This window comes from Poecile atricapillus, chromosome 25, assembly GCF_030490865.1.
Source record: "Poecile atricapillus isolate bPoeAtr1 chromosome 25, bPoeAtr1.hap1, whole genome shotgun sequence".
Taxonomy (NCBI): Eukaryota; Metazoa; Chordata; class Aves; order Passeriformes; family Paridae; genus Poecile; species Poecile atricapillus.
Genome location: NC_081273.1, coordinates 5,529,536 through 5,553,846, shown reverse-complemented (window position 1 = coordinate 5,553,846; position 24,311 = coordinate 5,529,536). Strand labels below are relative to the sequence as shown.

The window sequence follows — 24,311 nt, the reverse complement described above, 5'->3', positions numbered from 1 at the left end:
ATCCCACATTGGCTCCCTGCAGTTTTTCCAGGGATCAGAGCCTGGAAAATCCTTTAGTGGTCCTGTCCTACAGAAATTCAGGATTTTCCCAAGCGAGCTCAGCCTCGACACCTCGCTGCTGTCACCAGCTGTTGACCTACCCCGGCCAAAGAGCAGCTCTAAAGCAAAAGGGGGATGCAAAATAAAGCTCAAAATGTTAATTTTGAAGTGCCTTTGAACTGGTTTGTGCTTTCCAGCTGCCAGAGACCACACAAGGAGCCAGTGCTGAGAACCAGGGCCACACTCTTGGTGTTGGGAACAAACCAGGGAGCAATAAACCCTTCAAACTGGCAGGCAGGACATCAAATCCCAGCTGGCAGCAGGCAGGAGAAATATGCTGAAATTCGAGTTATAACGTGGTGCAACATGAAAGAAAACAACACAAGTTTTATGGGAGTCACATACTTCATAAATGTAATTATTTTAAGCTATTTCCCCTTCTAATTGCTGACTCCAGATCAGGCTGGAGCTCATTTGGACACTGCAGTTGCATCCACGACCCCTCTGTGTGAGAAGGAGGAGTCCTCAGAGCTCTTAAAAATACATTTTAGAAGAACAAGGGAAAGAAACCCGATTTTTTGGGTGTTTTTTTTTCCCTTCCCAAGAGCAGTGTGGGGAGAATGGAACGTAAGCAAAGAAAAAGAGGATTGCTGAAAATAAAAGCTGTGGAGAGTCACAGGGAAAGGGAATGTGGAACAGCTACAACTCTTGATGATAAATAACATAATTAATATAATGTAATATCATAATAGAATGTAATATAATATAATGTAATATAATAGAATGTAATATAATATAATGTAATGTAATATAATGTAATATAATTAATGTAATTAAAATATAATATAATATAATATAATATAATATAATATAATATAATATAATATAATATAATATAATATAATATAATATAATATAATATAATATAATATAATATAATATAATATAGTATTTTATTAATATATAATACATAAGTATTATATTAATATATACTATAATACTATAAATAAGTATATAAACACTAAGTATATATGTAATATACTTATATAATATATAACTATATACTATATATATTTTATAAATATAAATTTATTTATAATTATTATATTAATTCAACATATAAAAATCACTGCAATTTTATTTATTTTATAAATATTAAGTATATTTTATATACTTAAATATTAATTCTATAAATACTTCAATTTCAGGAAGCACTGCTGTGCTTTTAAGAGACAACGACGATTTTTAGCTGGAATGATTTCTGGGAAAAAAAGATAAATAATAAATAAATCAATATATCAATATGATAACAAATCAAGCTGTACCTTTGGTGTCTCGACCCTCTCCTCCTCCATAAAAGCTGCCTCTCCCTGGCAGCTGGAGGGAGGGAAGGAAAAGGTTTCTGCTCCTGAGGCTGAGGGGAGCCCTGGAGACTGCAGCAGCCTTGGATTTTGGGAATGCAGGTTCACCGAGGGGACCACAGCTTGTGCCTAAAAAAACAGAATTCAAAAACTCAAAAGTGGAACAGTTTCAGGTAGGGTGCAACATCCAAAGCCAGGGATTAAACAAAGTGCAGCCCAGGGCCAAAGCAGAAGTGCAAGATTTATTTCTTGGATCAGGATGAAGAAAACTCTTAGCCTTTAAACTTGGTAAAAAACCCAACATTACCACCCCAAAACACCCAGGCCAAGCCCAAATGTCGTTAAGCTCAGAACTTATTGAAACTGATTTATTCCCAGCAGCACAGACAGAGTTTGGGCCTTTCTGGTGCTCTAAAATCCCTTTTTATATTCACTACAAACCCCCTGACTGCTACCAGGGGGCTCAGGAATGGTTTCAATGAGTTTCACAGGAAATTTCCTAAAGATGCAGGAAAACAGGGATATTTCTCCCTGGTTTTGAACCTTTATTTCCTGGAACCTTTATTTCCTTTATTTCCACACCACTGGTCAAAAGGAAACAATCAGCCTCAGCCAGGAGCTGTGGTGCCACCACGTGTGAAAACAAATTATCCTTGGGACAACTGTGAGGTTGTAACTGAAGAAAAAAGTGGGAATGTGGCTCTAAAATGCAAGAATTCAGTACAAGGAACCCCCTCCCAGAGGTGTTTTATTCCTCCTTGTTCATCTGGCTCCACCTGCTTTAATTACATCTTCAAACTGATAATTTTCTCTGCAATCCTGAGACTTCCTGCTACTAGAACCAAGCTTAAACCTGAGTTTAATCTTTGCCACGCTGTTCCTGGACCTGTGCTTTTAATAACTGAAGCTGGGTTTCACCTCAGCAGAATCCAAACATCCCAAAGAGCCTCTTGCTGCCTGAAGCAAGGGGAAAAAAAAAAGAGCAGAGCAGCTTGGTTGTGATTTCTCTTGGAAGTGGAGGTGGAATTTGGGCAGAGAGCAGCACACAGCACCCAGGAGGATGGAATTTGAGGGAATATTTACTTGAGACCAGGAGAAATCTGAGTCATCTCAGGCCAAGCCTCTCATGCTTCCAGTGATGCATTAATAGAATTCATAAAAAGCTGCACAATGGTTGGGTGTATTAATGAAACAAGAGAAAATTTATAAAAAAAAATAAATAATAAAAATCTCAGAATCATTGGAATAAGACAGGATAAACTGTGGAGAAATTTTCTTGTGGAGAAAATGATCAGGGAAAAGCTGAGCAGCCTCAGTGCTGGATCAATCAAGGTAATTAAAGGATTTTAAGTGTAAATTTTAATTTCTCTAATTTTTTCAGCAACAAAAAGCTTCAAACTCTCAAAAATAGAGTCTTCCAGTTAGGGAAAAAGCACAGGACTGCCAATGGGAGCTGAGGTTAAAAAGGGAGATTCCCACTAAAGCCAAACCCAAATTCTTCCAGTTAGGAGCAGCAGCACAGGGCTTCCCCTTCAACAGGAGATGTGAAGTGAAAAACGAGATCCTCGCTAAAGCCAAACCCATTATTTGCATTTCAGGCTCCAGGATGAACCCACATCAACCAGCCAGGGGCTGCAGGTGGAGGGGAGGAATCCTGGCAGGGGATGAGGCTGAGGGGATTGCAGGAGGGAGCTGACCTTGGCCACGGTCTGCTCGGCGATGGTGCTGGGCCGGCGCTGCCGCGCGTCCACGCGCTGCTCCACGGGGAAACTGCTCCGGTGAGACTTCAGCCTCTCCACCAGCAGGTAATAGATGGCAGCAAAGTGATTGTAGCTCTTGTTCTGCAGGGACTGCGAGAAGAGAAGCACAGCAAATGTGGGAGCAGCCAGATGGGCGCTGGGTTTTGTGCTCTGCCAGGAAAAGAGGGGGTTTGGGGTGGTTGGGAGGTGGAGGGGAGGGCAAGCGCTGTTCTGAGCTGAGAAGGGCTCCAAGCAGAGTGGCAGGGACAGAGAAACATCAATCCCAGGTGGTGCTGAGCTCCCAGGTGGATGGGACACCCTGAAATCCTGCTCTGAACCCGCACAGGGCCCCGAGCTCCCGTCCCAGAGGGAATGACCACGTTAACCCCAAGGGGAATCCTGGCATTGTGTCCTGGACAGGGCAGGCACAGCTCTCTGCCTTCAGCTCCTCCTTGATTCTCCTCTAAAAGCTCAAAGTTGACTTTGATTCTCATTTGCCACCCTCTTGAAAGCTCAAAAGGAATTTATTTTCTAATTCCCCCTTGTCTCTCGCCAGCTGCCAAGTTAATGATTTATCCAACCCCTCTCAGGAGTCTTCTACCCCCATTCGAGTGTGTTTTACCCCCATTTATAGATATGATTATATAAATATATATATAAAAATACATATATATAAAATTAGAAATATATATAAATTATGTATATATAATTTATATAAATATACAAAAATTATATAATTATATTATTATATATAATTTATATATCATTATATATAATATATAAGGCATTGTATTATTATATTAAATTATTGTATTTTATACTATCATTATATATATTGCATAATTATATAATATAATAAAATATATGAATAATATATAATATATAATTGTATAATATATTATATTATACCCCCATATTTATTGATATGATTTACCCTCATCTGTGTGTAGTTTACCCCCATTTAAATGTATTTTACCCCCATTTAAATGTATTTTACCCCCATTTAAATGTATTTTACCCCCATTTAAATGTGTTTTACCCCCATTTAAATGTATTTTACCCCCATCTGAGTTTTACCTCCACCGTTTTCTGCTGGTCTATGCCCAGGCTGTGCATCAGCCTCAGCACCTGCTCGTTGTACTCCCCCAGGGAGGGCTCGTTCTCCTCTCCTGGTGGGTAAAGGATTGGCCTCTGGGCAGGAACTTCCACCAGCATCCACTTGTGCTCCTTGATCTGAGCGATGCTCAAACGTTTGGATGGGTCCAGGACCAACATCCTCCTGATCAGGTGCTCACACTCTGTTGGCAGGGGATAAAAATAAGAATTAGAAATTGCTCAGTGTCCTACCAGCCCAGAGCTGCATCACTGATGCTCAAAATCTCTCAAAACAGGACTAAAAAATCACATTAAAGTAGAGAAAAGCCCAAATTCTTCATGGCAAACAGCGCCATTCCCCCTGCCCGCCTCCTGGTTATCCCAGAATTTATTCAAACCGCACCAAATGAGTGAAACCACGCCACTGTTACCTTCTGACATGAAATAAGGGATCCTGAACCTCCCCTCCAGCACTCTCTGCCTGAGGATGGGCAGGGTGGGTCCATCAAAGGGCAGTGCTCCACACACCAGCACATACAGCACCACCCCCATGCTCTGTGGGGAAAAAAAGGGAATTTTCAGCTCAGTTCCAAGCTCCCAGCAGTGTCTCTGAGGCTGCAAGCCAAGCCCTGCCACAGAAATCATTATTTCCTGCAGAAAAAGGGAATTCAGATGAAAATGAGGAAGCTGCACATGGGGTACCTGAGAATGAACCCCAGCTTCAGCTGAGAATTCAGGATATTTTTATTAATCTCAGCGCTGCCCAAAGAAAAGCAACCCTCAAACAGCAGCCACTCCAAGTGAAAAACTGTAATATTTTCCATTTGAAGCCCGCAAAAGCCTGTGGGGAGGAGTTTCTATGAACAGTCAGTTTAGGGGATTATTAATGTGAGGAAAAAGGGAAATTATGGGCAGGAGCTCTGCTCCAATTGCTCATTCCTGGGAGGATGCAGTGAATTGGCACTGCCAGTGGGAATGTTCTTGCCAAAAAAACAACAGTGCCACACTCTACAAGAGCAGCACACCAGCCTGGCACAGCACTGGCTCTCCCAAGGGGGAAAAAGCAGGTGTTGACCTCAAAACTTTGTAAAAACACAGAGATTTTACAATTAAATACAGATTTAAAAAAAAAAAAAAACCCTGACAAAAACTGAACTGGGCATTGCTGCAAGCTGAGCACCTTCACAGACTCCTTAATTCAGAAGTTAAGATGATTTTATTTTAAATTCCAACACCTTCTCTGTGGGCAGTCAGATCCTGTTAATGATTTAGGACCTTTTATATTTAAGGAATATTTACCAAAGTTCAGGGATTCCCTTCTGACGCTCAGAGCGTCACCTGGCTGACGTCTGCTCTGTGTTTACCAACTCCCAAAGGTCCAGGAAGGCTGGAGCCTTTCTAAAACCAGTATTTATTAGGTGCTTATGTACACAGAACCAGCACACAGCCAGATAAATGTCTGTAAAAGCACATTTTTAATTTATCTGGTTAAAAACTTGGCGAAGATTTTATTTGTGAAGGTGATTTGAGTTCATTTAAATTAACTGAGCAGCCCAAAGGTGGCTTTTCATGAGCTGCCCTGGCCAAAAAGTCACCCTGGGGTGATGCATGCAAACCTGAGGCTGCCAAATCATCCTTAAGATGTGAATCAAAAAATGCAAATAAAATCAGAACAATAAAATCAAACCCCAAATCAGGAGTGAAAAGCAGGCTCTGGAGGGTGCAGAGAATTTCTGCATCCCCCACTGCAGGAATCAGAGCAGGGACTGCCCTCTCTCCCCTCCTCAACTGGAATAATCCATATGGAAACACCAACTCCACACCAGGCAGCTGCTCCTGGAGGATTTTGGGGCACAGCCGAGCTCATTTCCAGCTCCAGGAGCAGAGCAGAGCAGTTCCCTCTCCGTGGGTTCCTGTGCTTCAGAACCTCCCCAACCTCAGCAAGGCTCCACTCCCACTTAGCCCAGAAAACACCAAAAGGAACAGGAAAAAAAGCAGATTTTGCTCATCCAGCCAGGGAGCCTTGGGAGGGGTTTGTTCCCCCCTGAGATCCACCTGCTGTGCACGTTTGGACAGGGAACCCCAATTCCACACAGTGGGGAAAGTTTTTATGGCACTCAAGAAATAAACCTGAACAGGAACAACTTGGCTGCAGCTTAAAAGAAAATCAAAGATTCCAGACACACAGCTTCAGAAAAAATCAAATATTCCAGATCTGCACCTTAAGAAAAACCAAATATTGGTTCCAGCTTCCCAGAAGTTGACTGGAATGAAGTTAAAATAAAGGATAAAGGTACCCAAATGTCCAGCTGGGGTCCCTCGTACTGCTGGCCTTCAAAGACCTCTGGGGCTGCATAAGGGGGGCTCCCACACCACGTTGTCAGAGGCTCCCCGCTCTTATAGAAATTCCCAAAGCCAAAATCTGTGGGGAAAAAATAAAGGGAAAAGTCACCCCAAGCTTCCACCGCACCACAATGAATAATTATATGCATGGCCCCACTGTGATTCCATCCCAAATCCTTTTGTGGGCACCCCCACTAAAAATATTGGGATGCTGGGTGTCCTCTGTTGCCATGTTCATATTGTGGAATTGTTAAAAACACCTCAAAACCGTCACAACCTGGAGGAGTTTTGAGTAAACTTGTAAACAGCCACCATTAAAATTCAACAAAGCTGCAGATAAACGAGGTTATTGACTTGCCAAGAGATAATCTGAGATTTCCTGGCTTTTCCTTAGGTGCTTTCTAGCCTTGAATACACAAATTTTGACAAGCTTTGGAGCTGCGAGGAAGGAGCTGTGCCAAGAGCAACAGGCACGGGAAACCAAGGGGATTTCTGCTGGGAAGGACACTGCTACTGGGACTGTCTGCAGCCCTTGCAATTACCAGCCCACAAACAAAAAAAATTCTTCAAAATATTGCTTTTTATGGCAACAGGACCAGCTGTGGTCTGATATTAATCAGAACTTTTATAATTCAGGGGAGAGAAGCAAAAGCAACTTGGAGACGGAGGCTGGTGTTTCTCCCCTCGAGCTGGGCAGCTCCTGGTGCTGCTGTGACAGAGGTGACAAACAGGGCTCAGGGTGATCCAGCCACGGATGTCCCCAGGGATGCTGTGAGGTGACAAACAGGGCTCAGGCTGATCCAGCCCTGGATGTCCCCAGGGATGCTGTGAGGTGACAAACAGGGCTCAGGGTGATCCAGCCATGGATGTCCCCAGGGATGCTGTGAGGTGACAAACAGGGCTCAGGGTGATCCAGCCATGGATGTCCCCAGGGATGCTGTGAGGTGACAAACAGGGCTCAGGGTGATCCAGCCATGGATGTCCCCAGGGATGCTGTGAGGTGACAAACAGGGCTCAGGCTGTTGATCCAGCCCTGAAAGCTCCCAGGGATGCCGGGAATGCTGACCAGCAGATAGCAGAGCTGATAAACGCTGTGGTTACCACAGGCTCTGCTGAACCACCCCGTTCACCCCGTTTGTGTTGCCTGTGCTGCTCAGAGGAGCCAGAAAACCACGAGAGAGCCCTCAGAGTCAGACAAACAGAGAGAGATTTAACAAAGCCTCGGAAAAAAGTCAGCCTGGAGCTGGTTTGGAGCAGCAGAGCAGAGCTGCAGCTGCCTGCTGACACCGAGCTCTGTGGGGAAGGAACGGGGGCTGCTTTCCCAGCAAGGAGCTCCAGCAGCCCTTTAAAGGAATTCTACCTGCAAGATCACTCAAAACGAAGCAGTTTTGGGAACACCAGGAACGCAGAGGATTTTGGAGGCGAGAAGGAACATCTCACCCTCCCCAGAATCCCCGGTACGTGCGGAGCCCCAGATGTCCCGGCGGGATCAGGGTCAGCACACCCGATACCCCGCGGGTGAACTTTTGGGACCCGGGCACCATCAAAGGGTTGATCCCTGGCTGCTCCCGGCTGGGCTGGCTGCCAGGGCTGCTGTGAAGGTCAGGTCCCAGCCGAGCCCTGACGGGCAGGGACGGTGACGCCACCGGGGCCCAGGGACGTCACCGAGCCCAGGGCTGCCAGCGGCCAAGGCCGGCTCAGATTCCAAACCTCTCCAGGAACCACGGGATGGAACAGGATGGAACATCCCTGCTGCCCCTCCTCTCACCCTCCTGCAGTTCTACAAACCTTCAGTGGAATAACACTGGGAGAACCACAGAATCTACCCCATCACTGTGTCACCTTTTCCCTTTTTCCCCTATCACAGCCAGACTGCTGTTGTGAATTTTTTTTTTTTTTAATCATTATTCTCTTTGAGAAGACTTTTCTTCACACAGAATTGGCTTGGCAACCGTGACAATGCTTTGGGAGACACGGAGCTGTTTCTCCTCTCCACAGAAGCATTCTGCCACTCCGTGTAGGTGTCGTTAAATCTGATTTCTCCCCTCACTTATCTCGGATTTGTCAGGTTTTCAACATCCTCACAGTGCTGCAGATAAACATCAGGTTTTTATCTCTGAACTGCAGCTCTCACTCGGGTGCCACCCTCATAAATCTTTGTATCAGATTCACAAGTACAAGAACATTTATTTGTAAGCACAGCTAATAAAGAAAGCGTGACCTGCTTGGGAGCACAAGGCTTTCAAATCCTAAAAAAAGGTGAAATTCTTTGCCCGTCCAGACTGGGATTTAAAGTTACCTCTTTGAAGAAATCACCAAAAAGAAACATGAAGAAACCTGAGCAGCAAAAAAGAACAGAGCCAATATAAGAGAAGCCTCAGGTTTATGCTATTATTATCTTTAGATGATCAATTTCAGAGTTTTATTTCTGGGCACCAAAAGGACTTTGGGAGCAAGGACATCCTGGAGCTGCTCCTGGCCTCTCTGAGCAAGAGAACTGCAGAACTTGCAGTGCTTAACTGGGTGGAAGAGCAGCTCTTGGCTGGCTCTGATGGTCTTGTGACAGCACAGACGATTGAGCTTTATTAGGCAAATTCATGAATGAGAGGCAGTGAATTGCTACCAGAAGGAGCAGCCAAGGAGGCTGAGCCACAGCGAGTGGGAATTTCTTGTCTGCTACACCTGGAAAATGATTTCCCCGTTCTGCCTTAGGCCTGCACCTCTAAAACTTCAATTTCTTCCCTCTTTATGACGGATGAAACACCAGAATCCTTCACCTCTGAATTCCTGCACAAAGCACTGCCAGACACCTGACTGGCACTGGGCTTTTTCATGTAATATACCCATTAAAACCAGTGCTCTGTGTGTCAGCAACTGGCTCTTAGCTTTAAAAAATCCAATTCTGTTCTGTTGTCAGACAAAATAATTCCCTGGCTGGGGGAGATCAGCACTATTTGTTAGGGTACACAACTTCTTGTGGTCACCCCTTTCTGTTCCCATTATTCTTCCCACACAAATGGCTGGGAAACAATTTGTAAGCACTCCAGCATGGAGAGCATCCATGAAAACCCTTTCAAAGGAAAAAAAAAATGAGGATTTAGTCAGGATCCTGAGTGTTTGGTCCACGGGGCTTCCTCAATTTTTAATTACTGTGCTGTCAGTTGAGTTGCCCCACTTTTTTGGAGTGGCCAGGATTCTGTTAAGCACAAAGCAATCCTGAGTCTTTCCTTCTCCCCCCTTCCACCTTGCTCCTCTTTTGCCACTGCTGATCTGCCACAGCCATTCTGGACCCAAAGTGGTCATTTTTAACCCAAAAATGTCTCATTCCAGAGGAAACATCACTGATGTTCGAGGGAAAAATGTGCCAGCCCTCTAAAAAAACCCCAAACAAACACATGCCAGCCAGAGTGTTCTAAAAGGACCGAAATTGGGCTCATTACCAAAGGACTGGGATTATATAATGGAGTGATCTTCTTAACATTTCCCTGAATCTGCACGTTAAAAAAAACAAAACACAAAAAAAAAACCCCAAAAAAAGAGGCCATCATTTGCAGCATTGTGCTCAGTTGAATAAACTCTGTGTTTGTGCAATCTGCAAATATTGGCTCTCCACAGTTGTGGTATTTGGTTTCTCAATCCCATTACCCCCTTTAGAATAATCTTGAATTTCGAAGGTATAATTTTTTTGAGCGCACATCACGGCAATGGAATCTGTTTTCCCGTTAAAAATGGAAACAGACTGAGATTTCAGCCCCATTTGCAATCTGAGAAACGGCAGCTCCCTGCCAGAGCTGCTGCAACTTCTGCTGAGCATCCAGCAGGACGGCAGAGCCTCTCATTTCTACCTCCAGCACCCTCCAAGAAGGAGCTCCGCAGCTATAATTAATCCATTCTCCTAAAATTACGAGCAGAACTCAATCTGCCTGGCTTGCAGAGAGCCACAGGGAGCTTTTGTTGGAGGAGAAATGTGAGCCTGGGAGATAATGGGCACAGAGGTGCTGATAAAGGCAAGGTACGAGCGTGGCAGCAACAAACCTGACCCACTTCAGGGGCTGAGTGCTGAGCAGCCTCTCCTGACGTCAATGCACATTTCCCTGTCCAGCAGCAGCTCCAGCCTCCTTCAAAATAACAGTCTCTGCCTACCTGGGCTGCTGCAAACATCAGGATGCTGCAGGCACCCGGATCTGGGGCTGGAGGACACAAAAAGAGGAGCTGGGTTTGGATTCCAAGCTGGGTTTGGGTTTCACTGCGCGGATTTCTGGCTGCAGAGCAAAGAACTCTCGGAACGCTCTCAGGGAGCTGAAATGAGCTCAAATGATGCCCTGAAAAACCAGCAAATCCAAAGGAGATGTGGCCAATCCAGCTGCTTGACTTTGGGAAGAACCAGGGAGGTTTGCCTTGCTAGTGCTAAGCTCAAATTCTACTTTAAACCTGGCATGGAATTCCTCACCCTTCTCAATGACATTTTATCTCATTAACACCTTCAGTTTTCCTACTTACACTAAAATTTGAGGGCTTTGCTCCCAACCACCTCATATCTTCTAGAAAATAAACCTATCAAAGCTCTCACCTCGAGTTCTTTACCCATCCTCTGTTTGTCGTCCAGTCAGTGAGAGAAAAAATCCTTTGAATTCTGCCTGCCCCCATCCTTTTAGAGCAATATTAACACAAAACTGTTGGATTTCAGTCCAGCCTCAAGCATCAAAAATCTCAGAGGTAACTTTGTGCATGTTTCAGTATTTGACTAAAAACTGTTGTACTCTTGAAGAGTAAAAAGCTTCAATAAAAGCCTTGGAAGCAGCACTATGAACCAAGAGGCCCACTGGAAGTTAAGAAGAGCTTTATCAAAATAATTCATCAGTTCTTGTGCTGTTCTTTTCAATTCCTACTGAAATCAGAGGAAAATCCCAGTTATCAGAGCTGGGATCCTGGCTGCCTCTGTCCTTCCCCAGCCTGATAAATGAGCCATGAAGAAGATGAACGACTGGAAAAGGCTGCTCCCAGGGATCTGCACAGCACCAGATAACTCCAAAAATCCCAGATAAACTCTGTGGAGTTCGTCATCCCTCTCCTTTACAGTGAAAAAAACCCAACAACTGACTCCACACAAATCACTACAAAGTTTCCAGAAGCCTGAACTTCCCTCCAGCTCCTTCATCAGCCAGGCTGGTGAAGCTCTTATCAGCCTGATAAAGCCTGAGATCCACGGGAGAACCAGTTAATGGGTTCATTTGCACCCAGCCCACCTGTAATTAACTTTCTGCACTGGAGAAGTGGAGCAGGAGAGCAGCTGAGGCAGGGCAGAGGCAGCAGCAGCTGATGGAATCTCCTCACTCCCATTTTCAGAGCTTTTACTGGAGTCCCTGGAGAGCTCCAGCGCTGAAATTCCCGGTGACAGAGCAGCTCATGGCTCTCCTGAGATGCTCTGGAGGGAGGGGATTGTGAGCTTCTCTCAGGGGATTTGCACCCAGGGCAGGAAAATCTCTGGATGCAGGAGCTGAGACCCCTGAGGAGCTCTGGAAAACTCTGCCAGGCTGAGCTGCAGAGCTGCACACGGATGTGGAGAGGGACCAGGGGGCAAAAATGTGGCAGTGAAGGCAGGAAAGAAAGCACAGATGAACAAGAGCAAGAAATTCCCTTCTTTCAGCTCAACTCCTCAGAGCAAGGGGGTGACTGGCAGCCCCCAGACTGGATTTAGGATTTTTTCAGTATCAACTGGCCTGGTGAATAAATTATCTCTCAGCCATGATTCTCCAGGTGCTCTGAGTGCCAGGAGCTGCTGGAGGTGAATTCAAGTATAAAATCAGAAATGAGAAAAGGAGAAACACACCCCCAAATGGCAGCACCTCCCACCCGGGGAACAAAACCCCTTCACCACCCCAGAAATGCCAGGAGGGAAATGAAAAGGTAAAATAATCCAGGAATGATCAGAAATGTTTTATCATTTCAATTTTCTCAGCCTGAGAAAGGGAAATTCCCTCTCCTTCCTTCACTCCCCTTCCTGCTCCCCTGTTATTGAAGACTGAGGTCTCCCAAATCAAGATATTCTTTATTTTACCCATTTCCAGCCTCTCTGGGCTAAAGTCAGCATGGAAGGATCCGTGGAATTGTAATGAAAATGATTTCTATTGCTAGCAACATCTGCTGTGTCTAAATTTATAATTAAAGTGAAATCATGCATGCAAAAAGGGAAAAAAAAATCAATAAGCTTCCATTTTGAGGGGATTTTTTTTAATGTTGAAAGGAGTTATTTGATTAACTCTGTTTTAACCTGAACATCTGGCAGCTTTAAAGACACCCACAAAAAAAATGTCAATAACTCCAATTTCTTTCTTTTTCTGGAAGTTAATATTGGAAATTTGGATGGACTTTGACACCCACCATGAAAAAACTTGGAAAAGAAAGAATCTCACAAAGGAATCTCGGGCGGCAAGAGCGGATTTCCTGAGAGGCGTTTTATTAAACAAAAAAAAAACAAAAAACCACATAAAAATAAGTTTTTTTCTGCATGGAGTACCTGCTATTTTGATGTTCATGTTGTTGTCCAGCAGGAGATTCTCAGCCTTGAGGTCCCTGTGCACGATTTTCCTGCCGTGGCAATATTCCACTGCCGACAGGATCTGCCAGAACTTGCGCCGAGCCTCGGGCTCGCTCAGGCGCCCGTGGCTGGCCAGGTAATCTGGGAAACAAAATCACCACAAATCAAGAAAATCTCCTTTAGATCACGTTGGACAGCACTGACATTTCATGATTTTCCCCCAAAAGGTTTCCAGCTGCTTAATGTCCCAGCCAACCCTCCGAAAAAATGGAGTAAAAAAGAAGTAAAAGTCAAAAAAAATGAGATTTTTCACTGGGTCTTCTTTTATAGCTACCTGGTCATTTCATGACAGAAATAAAAGCAGCAGAACTTCACCAAAAGCTTTAAATCAGGTTGGACAGCAAGTAACAATCCTGAAACTCAGTGATTTCTCACCAATAATTAGCACAAAGGAACCCAAATCAGCTTCCAGTTTGTTGTTCTCCCAGCCAACACATCGAAAAAATGGGAAAAAAATAAGGAAATTTTTCTCTGGTGCTTCTTTTATAGCTACCTGGTCAATATTTGCACAATATTTTCATAACAGAACTCATGGTGATCTTGGAAATAAAAGCAGCAGAAATCAAGCAAATCGGGTTTAAATGGACTCAGGCAACAAACTTGAAACTCAATGACTTCTTCCCAATAATTAGCACAAAGGAACTCAAAGCAGTTTTCAGCTCATTGTTCTCCCACTCAACTCTTTGAAAAAATGGAAAGAAATCAGGAAATTTTTCTCTGCTCCTTCTTTTACCTGACCAGTATTTCACAGCCTGGAACTCCAATCAGCACAAATTAAACAATTCAGGTTTAAATGGACTGGGCAGCAAGCAGTAACACTGAAATTTAATTTCTCCCAAATAATTAGCACAAGGGAACTCAAAGCAGTTTCCAACTTGTTGTTCTCCCATTCAACCCTCCAAAAAAATTGGGAAAACAGAGGAAACTTCTCTGCTCCTTCTACAGCTACCTGGCCAATATTTTCACAATGTTTTCACAACACAATTCATGGGGAATACTTGGAATAATTTGCTTCTCCATCCTGGATTCTTCAAGCTTTAATTCCTCTAAGCTTCACATCCCACTTCTCCCTCTGAAGCCTCAGCAGTGGCTGTGTGGTGGCTGAAAGTATTTTTTCTTTTAATTTCTGGAAATAAAACAAGAACCCCAAAGGTGCCCATCCTGACCTCTCCCTCCACTGCGTCACAGGCAGAGAGAACATTTTGTTTCCATCTTTGATTACACCGTAAAACCCAATGTCAGCCCTGAAACCAAAAACTTTCATTTATCCTCAGGAACAAAAACAAGGGGAGCAGCAGCTGCGTGAGTCTTGACAGGAGCAGCTTCCACAGCCAATTCCAGAGCTTTTCTCCAGGAGCACAAAATCAGGGAATCAGCTGCTGGGATGGGCTCAGGACTGCCTTTGACATCCCACAAGAATGCAGTTAATGGCCAAGGAGCAGCAAATACATATAGATTTTCTAGCCAGTGATTAATCTTATCTTCTCACCCAGTTGTGTAACAGCAGTGATCCCAGCAGCAGCAGCATCTTGCCCAACACAACTCCAAACCTGGCTTTGTTAGTCTGGGTTTAAGGGGATTTTTAATTCAAATATTATGGGGGCTTTGTTGGGTTTGTATTTTAGGGGGTTTTTGATTAAAATATCATTTAGAGGGCTTTGTTAACCAGTGTTTTAGGAGATTTTTGATTAAAATATCATTTAGAGGGCTTTGTTAACCTGTGTTTAAAGGGATTTTTAATTCAAACACCATTGAGGAGCTTTCTTAGCCTGTGTTTTAGAGGCTTTCTGATTTAGATATCATTTAGGGGCTTTGTAACTTCGGCAATATTTTCATTTAAAGTTTTCTCTGTGGTCAAAGCCGATCTCTGGGAGCTGCTCCCACCCCACCTCACACACTCTCAGCTGGTTTCACTTGGCAAAGCACGAGAACAAACAAAAGCCTGGCAGTAAGGGGAGATCATAATATTTGCAAGCTAAATATCATTCAGGCACAGAGTGACTGACAAATCATATGATATCAAGGTGAAGTCAGATATCAAAGGCACAAACTAAATTACCCCTGAGCACCAGCCAGCTCTCTGAGCTGTTAATCCATCATTTGTTAGCAATGCAGCAAACAAGTTAATGAAGCCAAGCTGTCGTTTGCTTTTATGGCTCTGGCCTGTCAGGACTTATTTAAAGATTCCAAACCCTTCAGTGTGCTCAGAACAGGTCATTTATTCTGGGATCACCCCTCTCCCTCCTGGAGCACCAGGGCTTGGACATTAACCACAGTGCAAACAGGGACTGGGATGGGGGCACTAGAATTTATCAAGCCACCTCTGTCTAATAAAATTTTTTGTATTTATCTCAGCCTGGTGGCACCCTCTTACAGCAGGTTTTGGGGTTTTTTTTCATGTTATTAGGAGAGAATAGAAGGCAGAAGTGATTTTACATGCACAGCCAAAGGAGCAGGGTTTTTGTCCCAAGACAAAGCCGGGCTCCCCCCAGCAAAAGGACAAGAGGCAGTGGAAACCAAGAAACAGAGGAAATCCAATTTCAAACTAAAAGGTTTTTTAACTCTGCAAGTGCACAGAAATAATAAATCTCTAATAACAGCCCCTAAAGATCCTTCTTTACACAGAGACCAGGAGTGCATTAAAAAGTTGAACATGGAAATATTCGCCTGCTTACCGAAAATCTCCCCGTTTTTGGCAAATTCTGTCACGAGGTACAGCATGCTTTTGGTCTCCATCACCTGTGGATGCACAAATCACACGTGAGGCCTTGGGGGAAGAGCAAAAAAAGCCAACAAACACCCAAAAGGATCCTTATTTATCTGGTTCCCTCCTAAAGCTGTGGAAGTTCTGCCTCGCACGTGGAGTTGTCGCAATCTTCCAAAGTGTGCAAACAAAATAATCAAAGGTTTCACTGAGAGTGAGCAATCCTCCACTTCAAAAAGTCATCTCAGACTTCAGGACAACAAATTCAATGTATTTTGGGTTTATTTCAATAACCTCAAAGAGGAACAGTCCAGCATGAGCTGAACCTGTCTGTGGGCAAGACCCTTGTGAATTTGATTTTGCATTTTATTTATTAAATAAAGGCCTGAAAGTCCCAAGAGCCCGCTCACAAATCAAAGCAAACCGGGGAGACAATTTGGAGGCTATTTGAAAAATAAACTCATTTCTCAAATGCATTTTTAACCAGTCACTGAAGGAGTGAGCACTACACAACCATCACTCTCCCTTCAGGTGATCTTGCTGATCTTCAGACTTCATTTAAACATCCTCTGCCACTTTTGTGTGGTGTCACTCATTCAGAAAGGAACTCGGGGGGGATATTATCACGGCAGCTGCAAATTTAACTCCTCAAGCTCCATCTCTACCTGGCACATCAATATTTTAAAGACCAAGTGCCAGTTTCTTTTGCATAAAAATTAATTTAAAGCTGAACTGGTCTTAACTGGGATCTTCATCTTTATTTAACAGAACTAAGAGAAGGATAAAAAGGGGGTGAAAAGGGAGGAAAGCCCCTCTAAGCATACCTGGTAGAGTTTTATGATGTGTGGGTGGTCGAGCATCTTCATTATCTGCACCTCCCTGTAGATCTTCTCCAGATTCACAGCATCCAGCTGAGATTTGTCAATGATTTTTATTGCCACCTGCAGACCAACAGCAAAAATGAGGTTTAAAAACCTCCCCTCAACGTGCTCCTCGTGAGTTCACCCTCATTAGAAAGGGAACAACGCAGCCCCAGGTAACTGGAGGCTTTCAGGGGAGTTCTGAAATACAAATTCCAGGCTGAAAAATACAGCAGGGCAGCATTGAAAGTCAGGGGTCCCTCTAAGGGGCTGCACGGCTCTCACCCACATCAACATGTGAGAAAAAACAGGTTTTCCATGAGAAAAACCAGGTTTTCCATGAGAAAAACCAGGTTTTCCACAGAATGGAAGACGCTGAACAGGTGAGGGAGGCCAGTGCTCTTAAATCAGCAATTTGCAGTGACCAAAATCTTCCTAAAAATCTCAATGGTGCCCATTTCTGGAGTCAAGGTGACAAATCTGAGTCCCACGAAATGATATTTTAAGAGAAAAACTGTTGGCTCCACACAAATAACGCAAACACAAGAGGATCCATGTAGCTGCAGCTGTGACGTGTTTAATTAATTCATGTGCTGTTATAAAAGGGTATCTGCAGCTCATCCCTTCAGAGAAAAAAAACTCTGCAGATAAATTTATCAGTCAAACCTTGGAAACACATCTCAATTAGTTCACAAAACGCACCCTGGCCCTGCTGACCTTGTTTTCAGCCAATAAAATGCAGAGGGAAGGTAACTACAGACGCTGAGGGGACTAAAAAGCTCCAACAGAAGATGTTTAAAATTGAAACCAAGAAGAAAGTGAAAATACAGCCCCTGAACATGCAAAGGGTAAAAATGCTAAAGAGCTCTGAATGTATAAATGGTGTTTATTCACCCTGAATGTCACTTCAGTAATGCTGAAAAAGGAGCAAACAATGTAAGCCCCACAAATGCTTCCAATTATAACAGAATTTCACAAACTATTGAACATGGGAGAGCTGCTGCACAGGAGACAGAAATCCACGGGAGGTGAACCTCATTATCTGCTCCAACACTGATTATGGGCCCACCTGAATTCACAATTAACTATTTATTGACTTCGGTTCACTCTGATTTTCCATTCTTTAAAAGTCCCTTGTCTTTCCCCAACTCTCAGGAAACTGAGATTTTGTTGTGGGTGAATAAACTGTAAAATTTGTGCAAATTTGGGGTTGTTTTGAAGGTGCAGGATGTGCTTTCACAGAGCTGAGTTATCCAAAACAAACAAAAAGTTGGGTTTTTTGTTGTTTTTTTTTTATTTTCTCAAAAGAGAGGTGTGGGACTTCTTTTTTAAACGTCCAAAATTTTGAGCAAAACAGTTTTATCAATATAAACAATACAAAATTATAGTAATTCTGATATATACAGCCATTAAAAACAATCAAAAGAGGTTCAGAATTTCCAGCAATAATCCTGAGTTATTCCACAGCTTTTTTTCTTCAAAACACGGAGCTGAGAAGCAGAAGGGAACCATGATGCTCAAGGTGGCAAAACCTGAAAAATTCCAGGTCATTTTTTGAAAGTTTCTGTGTTTTAAATGATGAAGAGACTGCTCTAAACAATGAAAATCCAGCGTGGATCACCTGCCTCTTCTCCTATTTGTTACCTCCTCCTTTTATTCCTGTTCCTTCTATGGAACTTATACTTTATTTCAAGTATAAAACTTGATAATAAAAGATGCAAATAATCACTGATGAGCTGCACCATTTATGCTGTAACCACAGGGACAGTTCTGAGCACAGCTCCACCACTAATCAAGAATATCTTGAGCTGCAAACTAATGGAGAACGAGCTGCAGTTCCAGTTTAAACAGATTTTTTAGCTCACAATCCTCACTGTGTTACATCAAACCATGCTTTGTCTTACGACGTGGAGTTTCTGGGGCTATTAAAAAGTTGCTGTTGAGCGCAGAAAATAAAAACCTACTTGAAGGAAAAAGCCCCTTGCTCTTTGCAAGCCTTGCACAACTTCAAGTGTGCATGAAATGTGTCCATAAATTGTATAAACTATAGGAGAGGCAGCACAGCAGCAGCTGCCACCTCTGCTCCTCCACTCAAATGCAGATTAAATACCTCAGTTCATTCTGCATCTTCATCTTGCCAGGACCAGAGAAGATTTTAGAGAAGAACCACTTGAAAATGCTTAAAATCCAGCAAAGTCTTCGCAAGGATGTGAGGAGGAACGGGGAATTCAGCAGCTCCTTTTTGTCCATGAGCTCAGCTGTGTCTTGATGACAGGAAAAGGGATGTAATTCTTAGAGGTGGAGAAGCTCCTTCAAGCCACGGAGCAGTTTCCTATCTGAAAAGTGTGTTTTGTTCCTAAACATGCAGCCTGCCAGCAACTACTGGCAACAGCTCGAAGCAAACAACAACAACAAGAAAAAAAATCCCAAATTTCAATATATAATGTCAGCACATCCTTCATCTGACAAGGAAAACCAAAAGGGAATCCTCTGCCTTCCCTGATCTCGCCCTGTCACCAGTTTTTGCTGCTTAAGGAGTTACATTCCAAGATATTTTTGCAGCTTTCGTGGTTTCTTCTCATTTAAAAACACAAGGAACTGCACAAGTTTCCTTCCCTCTTCCACTCAAGGCCCAGGGAACTGGAGTTTGCTCAATCCTCCCCTGACATTTGGGAATTGCAGCTGCCAAGGAGTGAGGATGAAAAGCTTGTCGAGAAAAGATGAAAGTTCTGCTCCTCAGCCACTCCAACTGTCCATTTTCATTGTTTTTCTTTTATCCATTTAATTCTCGAAAGGAAAAACAAAGGCAAAAAGCAAACACCAAAACCAAAACCACAACACAACCTCCTGCTACAAGTTCACATTCAAACAGAGCTTTGTCCCTGCAGGTTATAGAAATTCAGATTTGTTCATCCAGTGCATTCTTAAAATAGATAAAGTGCATTAAAATTAACAAATAGAGCTTCCTGCAGTCTGGAAAAACTCGGTATTTTGTTGTGTAGCACAGGGAGCTGCTGTCTCTGCTGGAGTTACTCTGCAAATACCTGAGCACACTTGAACTGGTGCCACAGATCAAATCAGGGGCTGGAGGGTTATTTTCCATATTTTTTTTTTTCCAGAGAAAAATACAAATTCCCTGTAACAGCAGCCAGGTGAAAGCACATCTGGGATCCACAGGGACATCCAGGTTTTATTTTCACCTGGGGAGCAGCCAGCAGAGTTCCTCAGCAGGGGATTAATCCTTAAAAGGGTTTAATTAAGAGTTTTCGGGGTGGATTCCTAAATTCCCTGCTTTGTCCAAGCAGCACCTTCACCTATCCCAAACCTTTTCTTTATTTCCCACCTACTCCAAATCTTTTCTTTATTACATCCCCATCCTATTCCACAGGAAGCAAATCTCCATCTTCTCCAGCTTGACGCTTCCAATTATTTCTGCTCTCTCCTCTCCTCCTCCCCAGGAAAATCTCTGCTCATTTCCACGCCTCATTAGCAGGAGCTGCCCTGGGATCACAGGATTTGGATAAAGAAAGGAGTGTGGCAGGAAAAAGCCACGTGGCTTTCACTCAAATGGCACCAAACACCCAAACAAGCCAAGGAAAGTTGGCTTCAGCCTCCCCTGGATGGACTGGCAACAAAAAGGGGTCAGGCAGCACCTCTAGTCCTCCATATCTTTATTAATCCCCCCGTTTTTCCCAACTTTCACACTTCTGTTTGGTTGGTTAGAATTTCAGGGCTGCATTAATTCAAGTTCTGACTTTGTTTGCATGCACACAATTAATGGCAACAATTTTATCTTCTTATCCTTGTAGTCTTTCCAGAAAAAGGATGGATTGTACACAATCCATAAGTGCTGAACTCTAATAAGAGCCCATCTTCTTGTTTTTTTAATTTGATGGTTATTGGCTAGGCAGAGTTGTGTTAAAAAAAAAAAAATCAAGTATTTTTAAAGGTCAAAATTATATAAAACACAATTTCCAAATGCCAGTGTTAGAAAAGCCCAACAACAAACAGGTTCTGAACTTAAAGAGTTCAGATCAGGAGATTCAGGAGAAACTTTGACAAGGATTCCTTTTAAAATAGGTTTTTTGAGCAAGTTCCAGCAGCATCACAGCATCCTCCTGTAGCACAGACCTGAGGGTGCACCAGCACAGCTTTTCCAGGACCTAAAAACTGAATATTCTTCCACTGGAACTTAAGCAATGGCTTAGAACAAACTTGAAATATGAAAACCCTTCAGTGTGGAGTCATTAACAAGCAGGATTTCCACTTCGTGTGTTCAGCGATCCAACAATCAGGTGAGCTGCTCCAAACTGGAAGTGCTTATTCCAAAGAGTATTTGGCTGGAATTAATTTCCTCTGACATCACCAGAAGTGATCTTAACAGGGTTCCCCTTCCTTAAAGATTGTGTAAGTACTTCCAGCAATCAACTCAGCAATTCATTTCCAGAAAAACACTCTTGCATCTCCCACGGCAGAAGTCAGAGCTGACTCAAAAAATCAAAGACCTTGACAAAAAACCTCCAGCACAGGCAAATTTGCTGTAAAAATCCCACAGAAAATAAAAAGGCTGCAGGCTGGACAGAAAAGCTGGCTAAAAAAAAATAATAAAAATATCAAGCCTAACAGAATTCAGCAATTCCTTAGGACACAGATGAAAGAATCATCCAGGAATCAGGGAGCTTTTAAGCTCTGTGTTTTCTGTAACCTTTGTTATTTCGAACAATGCTGAACAAACACGCTTACTAAAACGACAATAAAAACGAAGATTAAAGTTTTCATCTCCATCACAAAGCCTGCCAAAGAAATGAGGGCTGAAGAGCGAATGACAACCGAGTATCTTCAAGTGGAGCATTTGCAATTCTGGCACATGGCACCAAACTTGGAAAGGGAACATTGGCACTGCTTGGCTCTTCAGCAAGAGCAAGGAAGAGCTCAAAAAGAATCGAGTTTATTATGAACTTGAGAAATAAGGCAAGAGGAGAACTTTCTTTCAGTCTCTGGGATGCAAAGCTCATCCATCACTCGGTGTGGCCAGAGCCCTGTCAGCACCAGGGGTTTGCTCTCCCTAACTGAGCTCCAGATTTCAGGGCATTTTCCCATTCCTGTAAGGAATGACTTTCCCACACAAGCCCACGGCGGTGAATAACTGCGGGCCTGTGCAGGCTGCACTTCGGGCAGTATTTTAATGACTTCTGGCAGGTACAGAGCAGCGCAGGAACCTCTTCTTCAGTCAACAATGAAAGCGACCACAAGAGAGGCTTACAAAAAGCTCACCTCTAGGTGTAGCAACTAAAACTACCTAAAACAACACAGAAGAGGAAGCTGATCCTTCAGAGCCATTACTCCCATCAGATACCTCCTTTCTGTTGTTTTTTTTTCTTTTTTTTTTTTTTTTCTTTAAAGTGAACACGACTAGGCAGACTGACAATCATTTCTGTTTTAGGTAAAGCACCAGGTATTAACAATAATCACCGGGTAATACACGGGGGCGGTTAAACAAAGAGGCTAAAAATGGTTGGATTTGGTGAACTTGCAGGATGCTGTGCTGAAGAATTCAGCGCACACACCACACACACACACACACAAGTTCCTCTGCTGAAACAGATAACCCAGCATTGCCCAGGTCAGGAACCCTTAAATATCCAGAGCATGACGGCAGGCACAGCACAAGGTCTGACCCTTCCCTGGGAGCAGAAAGTGCTGCTCGAGCAGCACCGGAGCATCCCTGGGGTGCCACCCCGGCAGCGATGCCACCCCGGCGGCAATGCCACCATCCCGGGGGTGCCACCCCGGCAACGATGCCACCATCCCGGGGGTGCCATCCTGGAGGTGGCACCTTTGGGGTGGCATCCTGGCGGTGACACCCCGCGGGTGACATCCTCGGCCATCCCCCCCGCGGCCTCGGAGGCGTTCTCCTGCCCTTCCCAGCAGGATGGAGCGGGAGAAGCCCCCAGGCCAGCGGCCGGGGCTGCCGCCGCTCCGAGCCCGCGGTCCGTAGCCCCGCCGTGTCCCCGCGGGAGGTGCCGGAAGGGACAAAAGCGGCTCGGAGCGCGCCCGGGAGCCCCGGCCCCGCGCAGCCCCCGCGGCCCCGCCGCCCCCCGGGCGCGCCCCCCGCGCCGTGCCCACCTCGCTGCGGGTGATGCGGTGCCGCGCCAGCTTCACCACGGCGAAGTTGCCCTTGCCCAGCGTGCCCTCGATGTCGTAGAAGCCGACGCGGACGGGCCCGAGCCCGCGGGGCAGCAGCGCCGGGGGCCGCCGGGGCTCGGCCATCACCATGCTGGGCTCGGGGGGCGGCGGCGGCGGCTCCGGGTCTCGGCTCCGCGCGGCGCCCCCGGGGCCGCGCCGCCCCCTCCGCCACCGACCGGCGTCACCGCGCGCGTCACCGCGGGCGGGGCCTCGCCATGGCAACGGGGCACGGCCCGCCCCGCGCAACGCCGGTGTGGGGACACCGGGACCCCGCGGGGACAGCGCCAACAACCCCGGGGGGACACCGGGACCCCGCGGGGACAGCGCCAGCAACCTCGGGGGACACCGGGACCCCGCGGGGACAGTGCCAACAGCCCCGGGGGGACACCGGGACCCCGCGGGGACTGTGCCAACAACCCCGGGGGGACACCGGGACCCCGCGGGGACAGCGCCAGCAACCCCGGGGGGACACCGGGACCCCGCGGGGACAGTGCCAGCAACCCCGGGGGGACACCGGGACCCCGCGGGGACAGTGCCAGCAACCCCGGGGGGACACCGGGACCCCGCGGGGACAGCGCCAACAGCCCCGGGGGACAGCGCCAACAGCCCTGGGGGACACCGGGACCCCGCGGGGACAGCGCCAACAACCCCGGGGGACACCGGGACCCCGCAGGGACAGCGCCAGCAGCCCCGGGGGACACCGCGACCCCGCGGGGACAGTGCCAGCAACCCCGGGGGACACCGGGACCCCGCGGGGACAGTGCCAGCAACCCCGGGGGACAGCGCCAACAGCCCCGGGGGACACCGCGACCCCGCGGGGACAGCGCCAGCAACCCCGGGGGACAGCGCCAGCAGCCCCGGGGGGACACCGGGACCCCGCGGGGACAGCGCCAACAGCCCCGGGGGGACACTGGGACCCCGCGGGGACAGTGCCAGCAGCCCCGGGGACACCCAAGACTCGCTCTGGGACAGTGCCAGCAGTCCCGGGGTCACCCAGGACCCGCGCTGTGTCCCTACGGTGCGGCTGGGAAGGCACCGGAGTGTCTCCTCGGTGCATGACCCAGCTCAGCGCCCTGGCAGAGGGATGTCACCTGGGGCAGGTGGCACAGGAGCTTTGGGGTGTCTGCAAGCCCCGGGCAGCGCTGTCACCCTCCAAGGGCAGAAGTTCTGGCTCGCCCTGGGGTAGAACTTGTTCGGTTTTATTCATTTTTGGCTGTTGCTCCTCGTCCTGTCTCAGTGAACAGAACCTTGGAGATGTTTACATGCCTTGGTGACATCTCAGGCTTCTCTAAGCTGAACATTCCCAGCTCATTTTTGGATGAAAAGGAGAGGAAGCCCCAGGTGTCTGTCCAGCCCCAGGTGTCTGTCCAGCCCCAGGCATTTGAA

The 24,311-nt window shown here is 45.7% G+C and overlaps 1 protein-coding gene across 2 annotated transcripts in view; it reads right to left on the bottom strand.

The window, feature by feature from the left end:
* Nucleotides 1-23,206, bottom strand: part of SIK2 (salt inducible kinase 2) — a 31,113-nt gene extending 7,907 nt beyond the window's left edge. The window contains exons 1-9 of one of the 2 annotated variants that reach the window (XM_058856858.1): nucleotides 22,866-23,206; nucleotides 16,704-16,820; nucleotides 15,851-15,914; nucleotides 13,095-13,256; nucleotides 6,532-6,656; nucleotides 4,666-4,789; nucleotides 4,217-4,437; nucleotides 3,098-3,250; nucleotides 1,365-1,529 (exon numbers count right to left, since the gene is read on the bottom strand). In XM_058856858.1, the coding sequence (XP_058712841.1) occupies nucleotides 1,365-1,529; nucleotides 3,098-3,250; nucleotides 4,217-4,437; nucleotides 4,666-4,789; nucleotides 6,532-6,656; nucleotides 13,095-13,256; nucleotides 15,851-15,914; nucleotides 16,704-16,820; nucleotides 22,866-23,015 (1,281 nt within the window). In that variant the 5' untranslated portion in view covers nucleotides 23,016-23,206. The remainder of the gene's footprint in view (nucleotides 1-1,364; nucleotides 1,530-3,097; nucleotides 3,251-4,216; nucleotides 4,438-4,665; nucleotides 4,790-6,531; nucleotides 6,657-13,094; nucleotides 13,257-15,850; nucleotides 15,915-16,703; nucleotides 16,821-22,865) is intronic. The other variant, XM_058856857.1, reaches the window with a different exon arrangement.
* Between the last annotated feature and the right edge of the window lie 1,105 nt (nucleotides 23,207-24,311).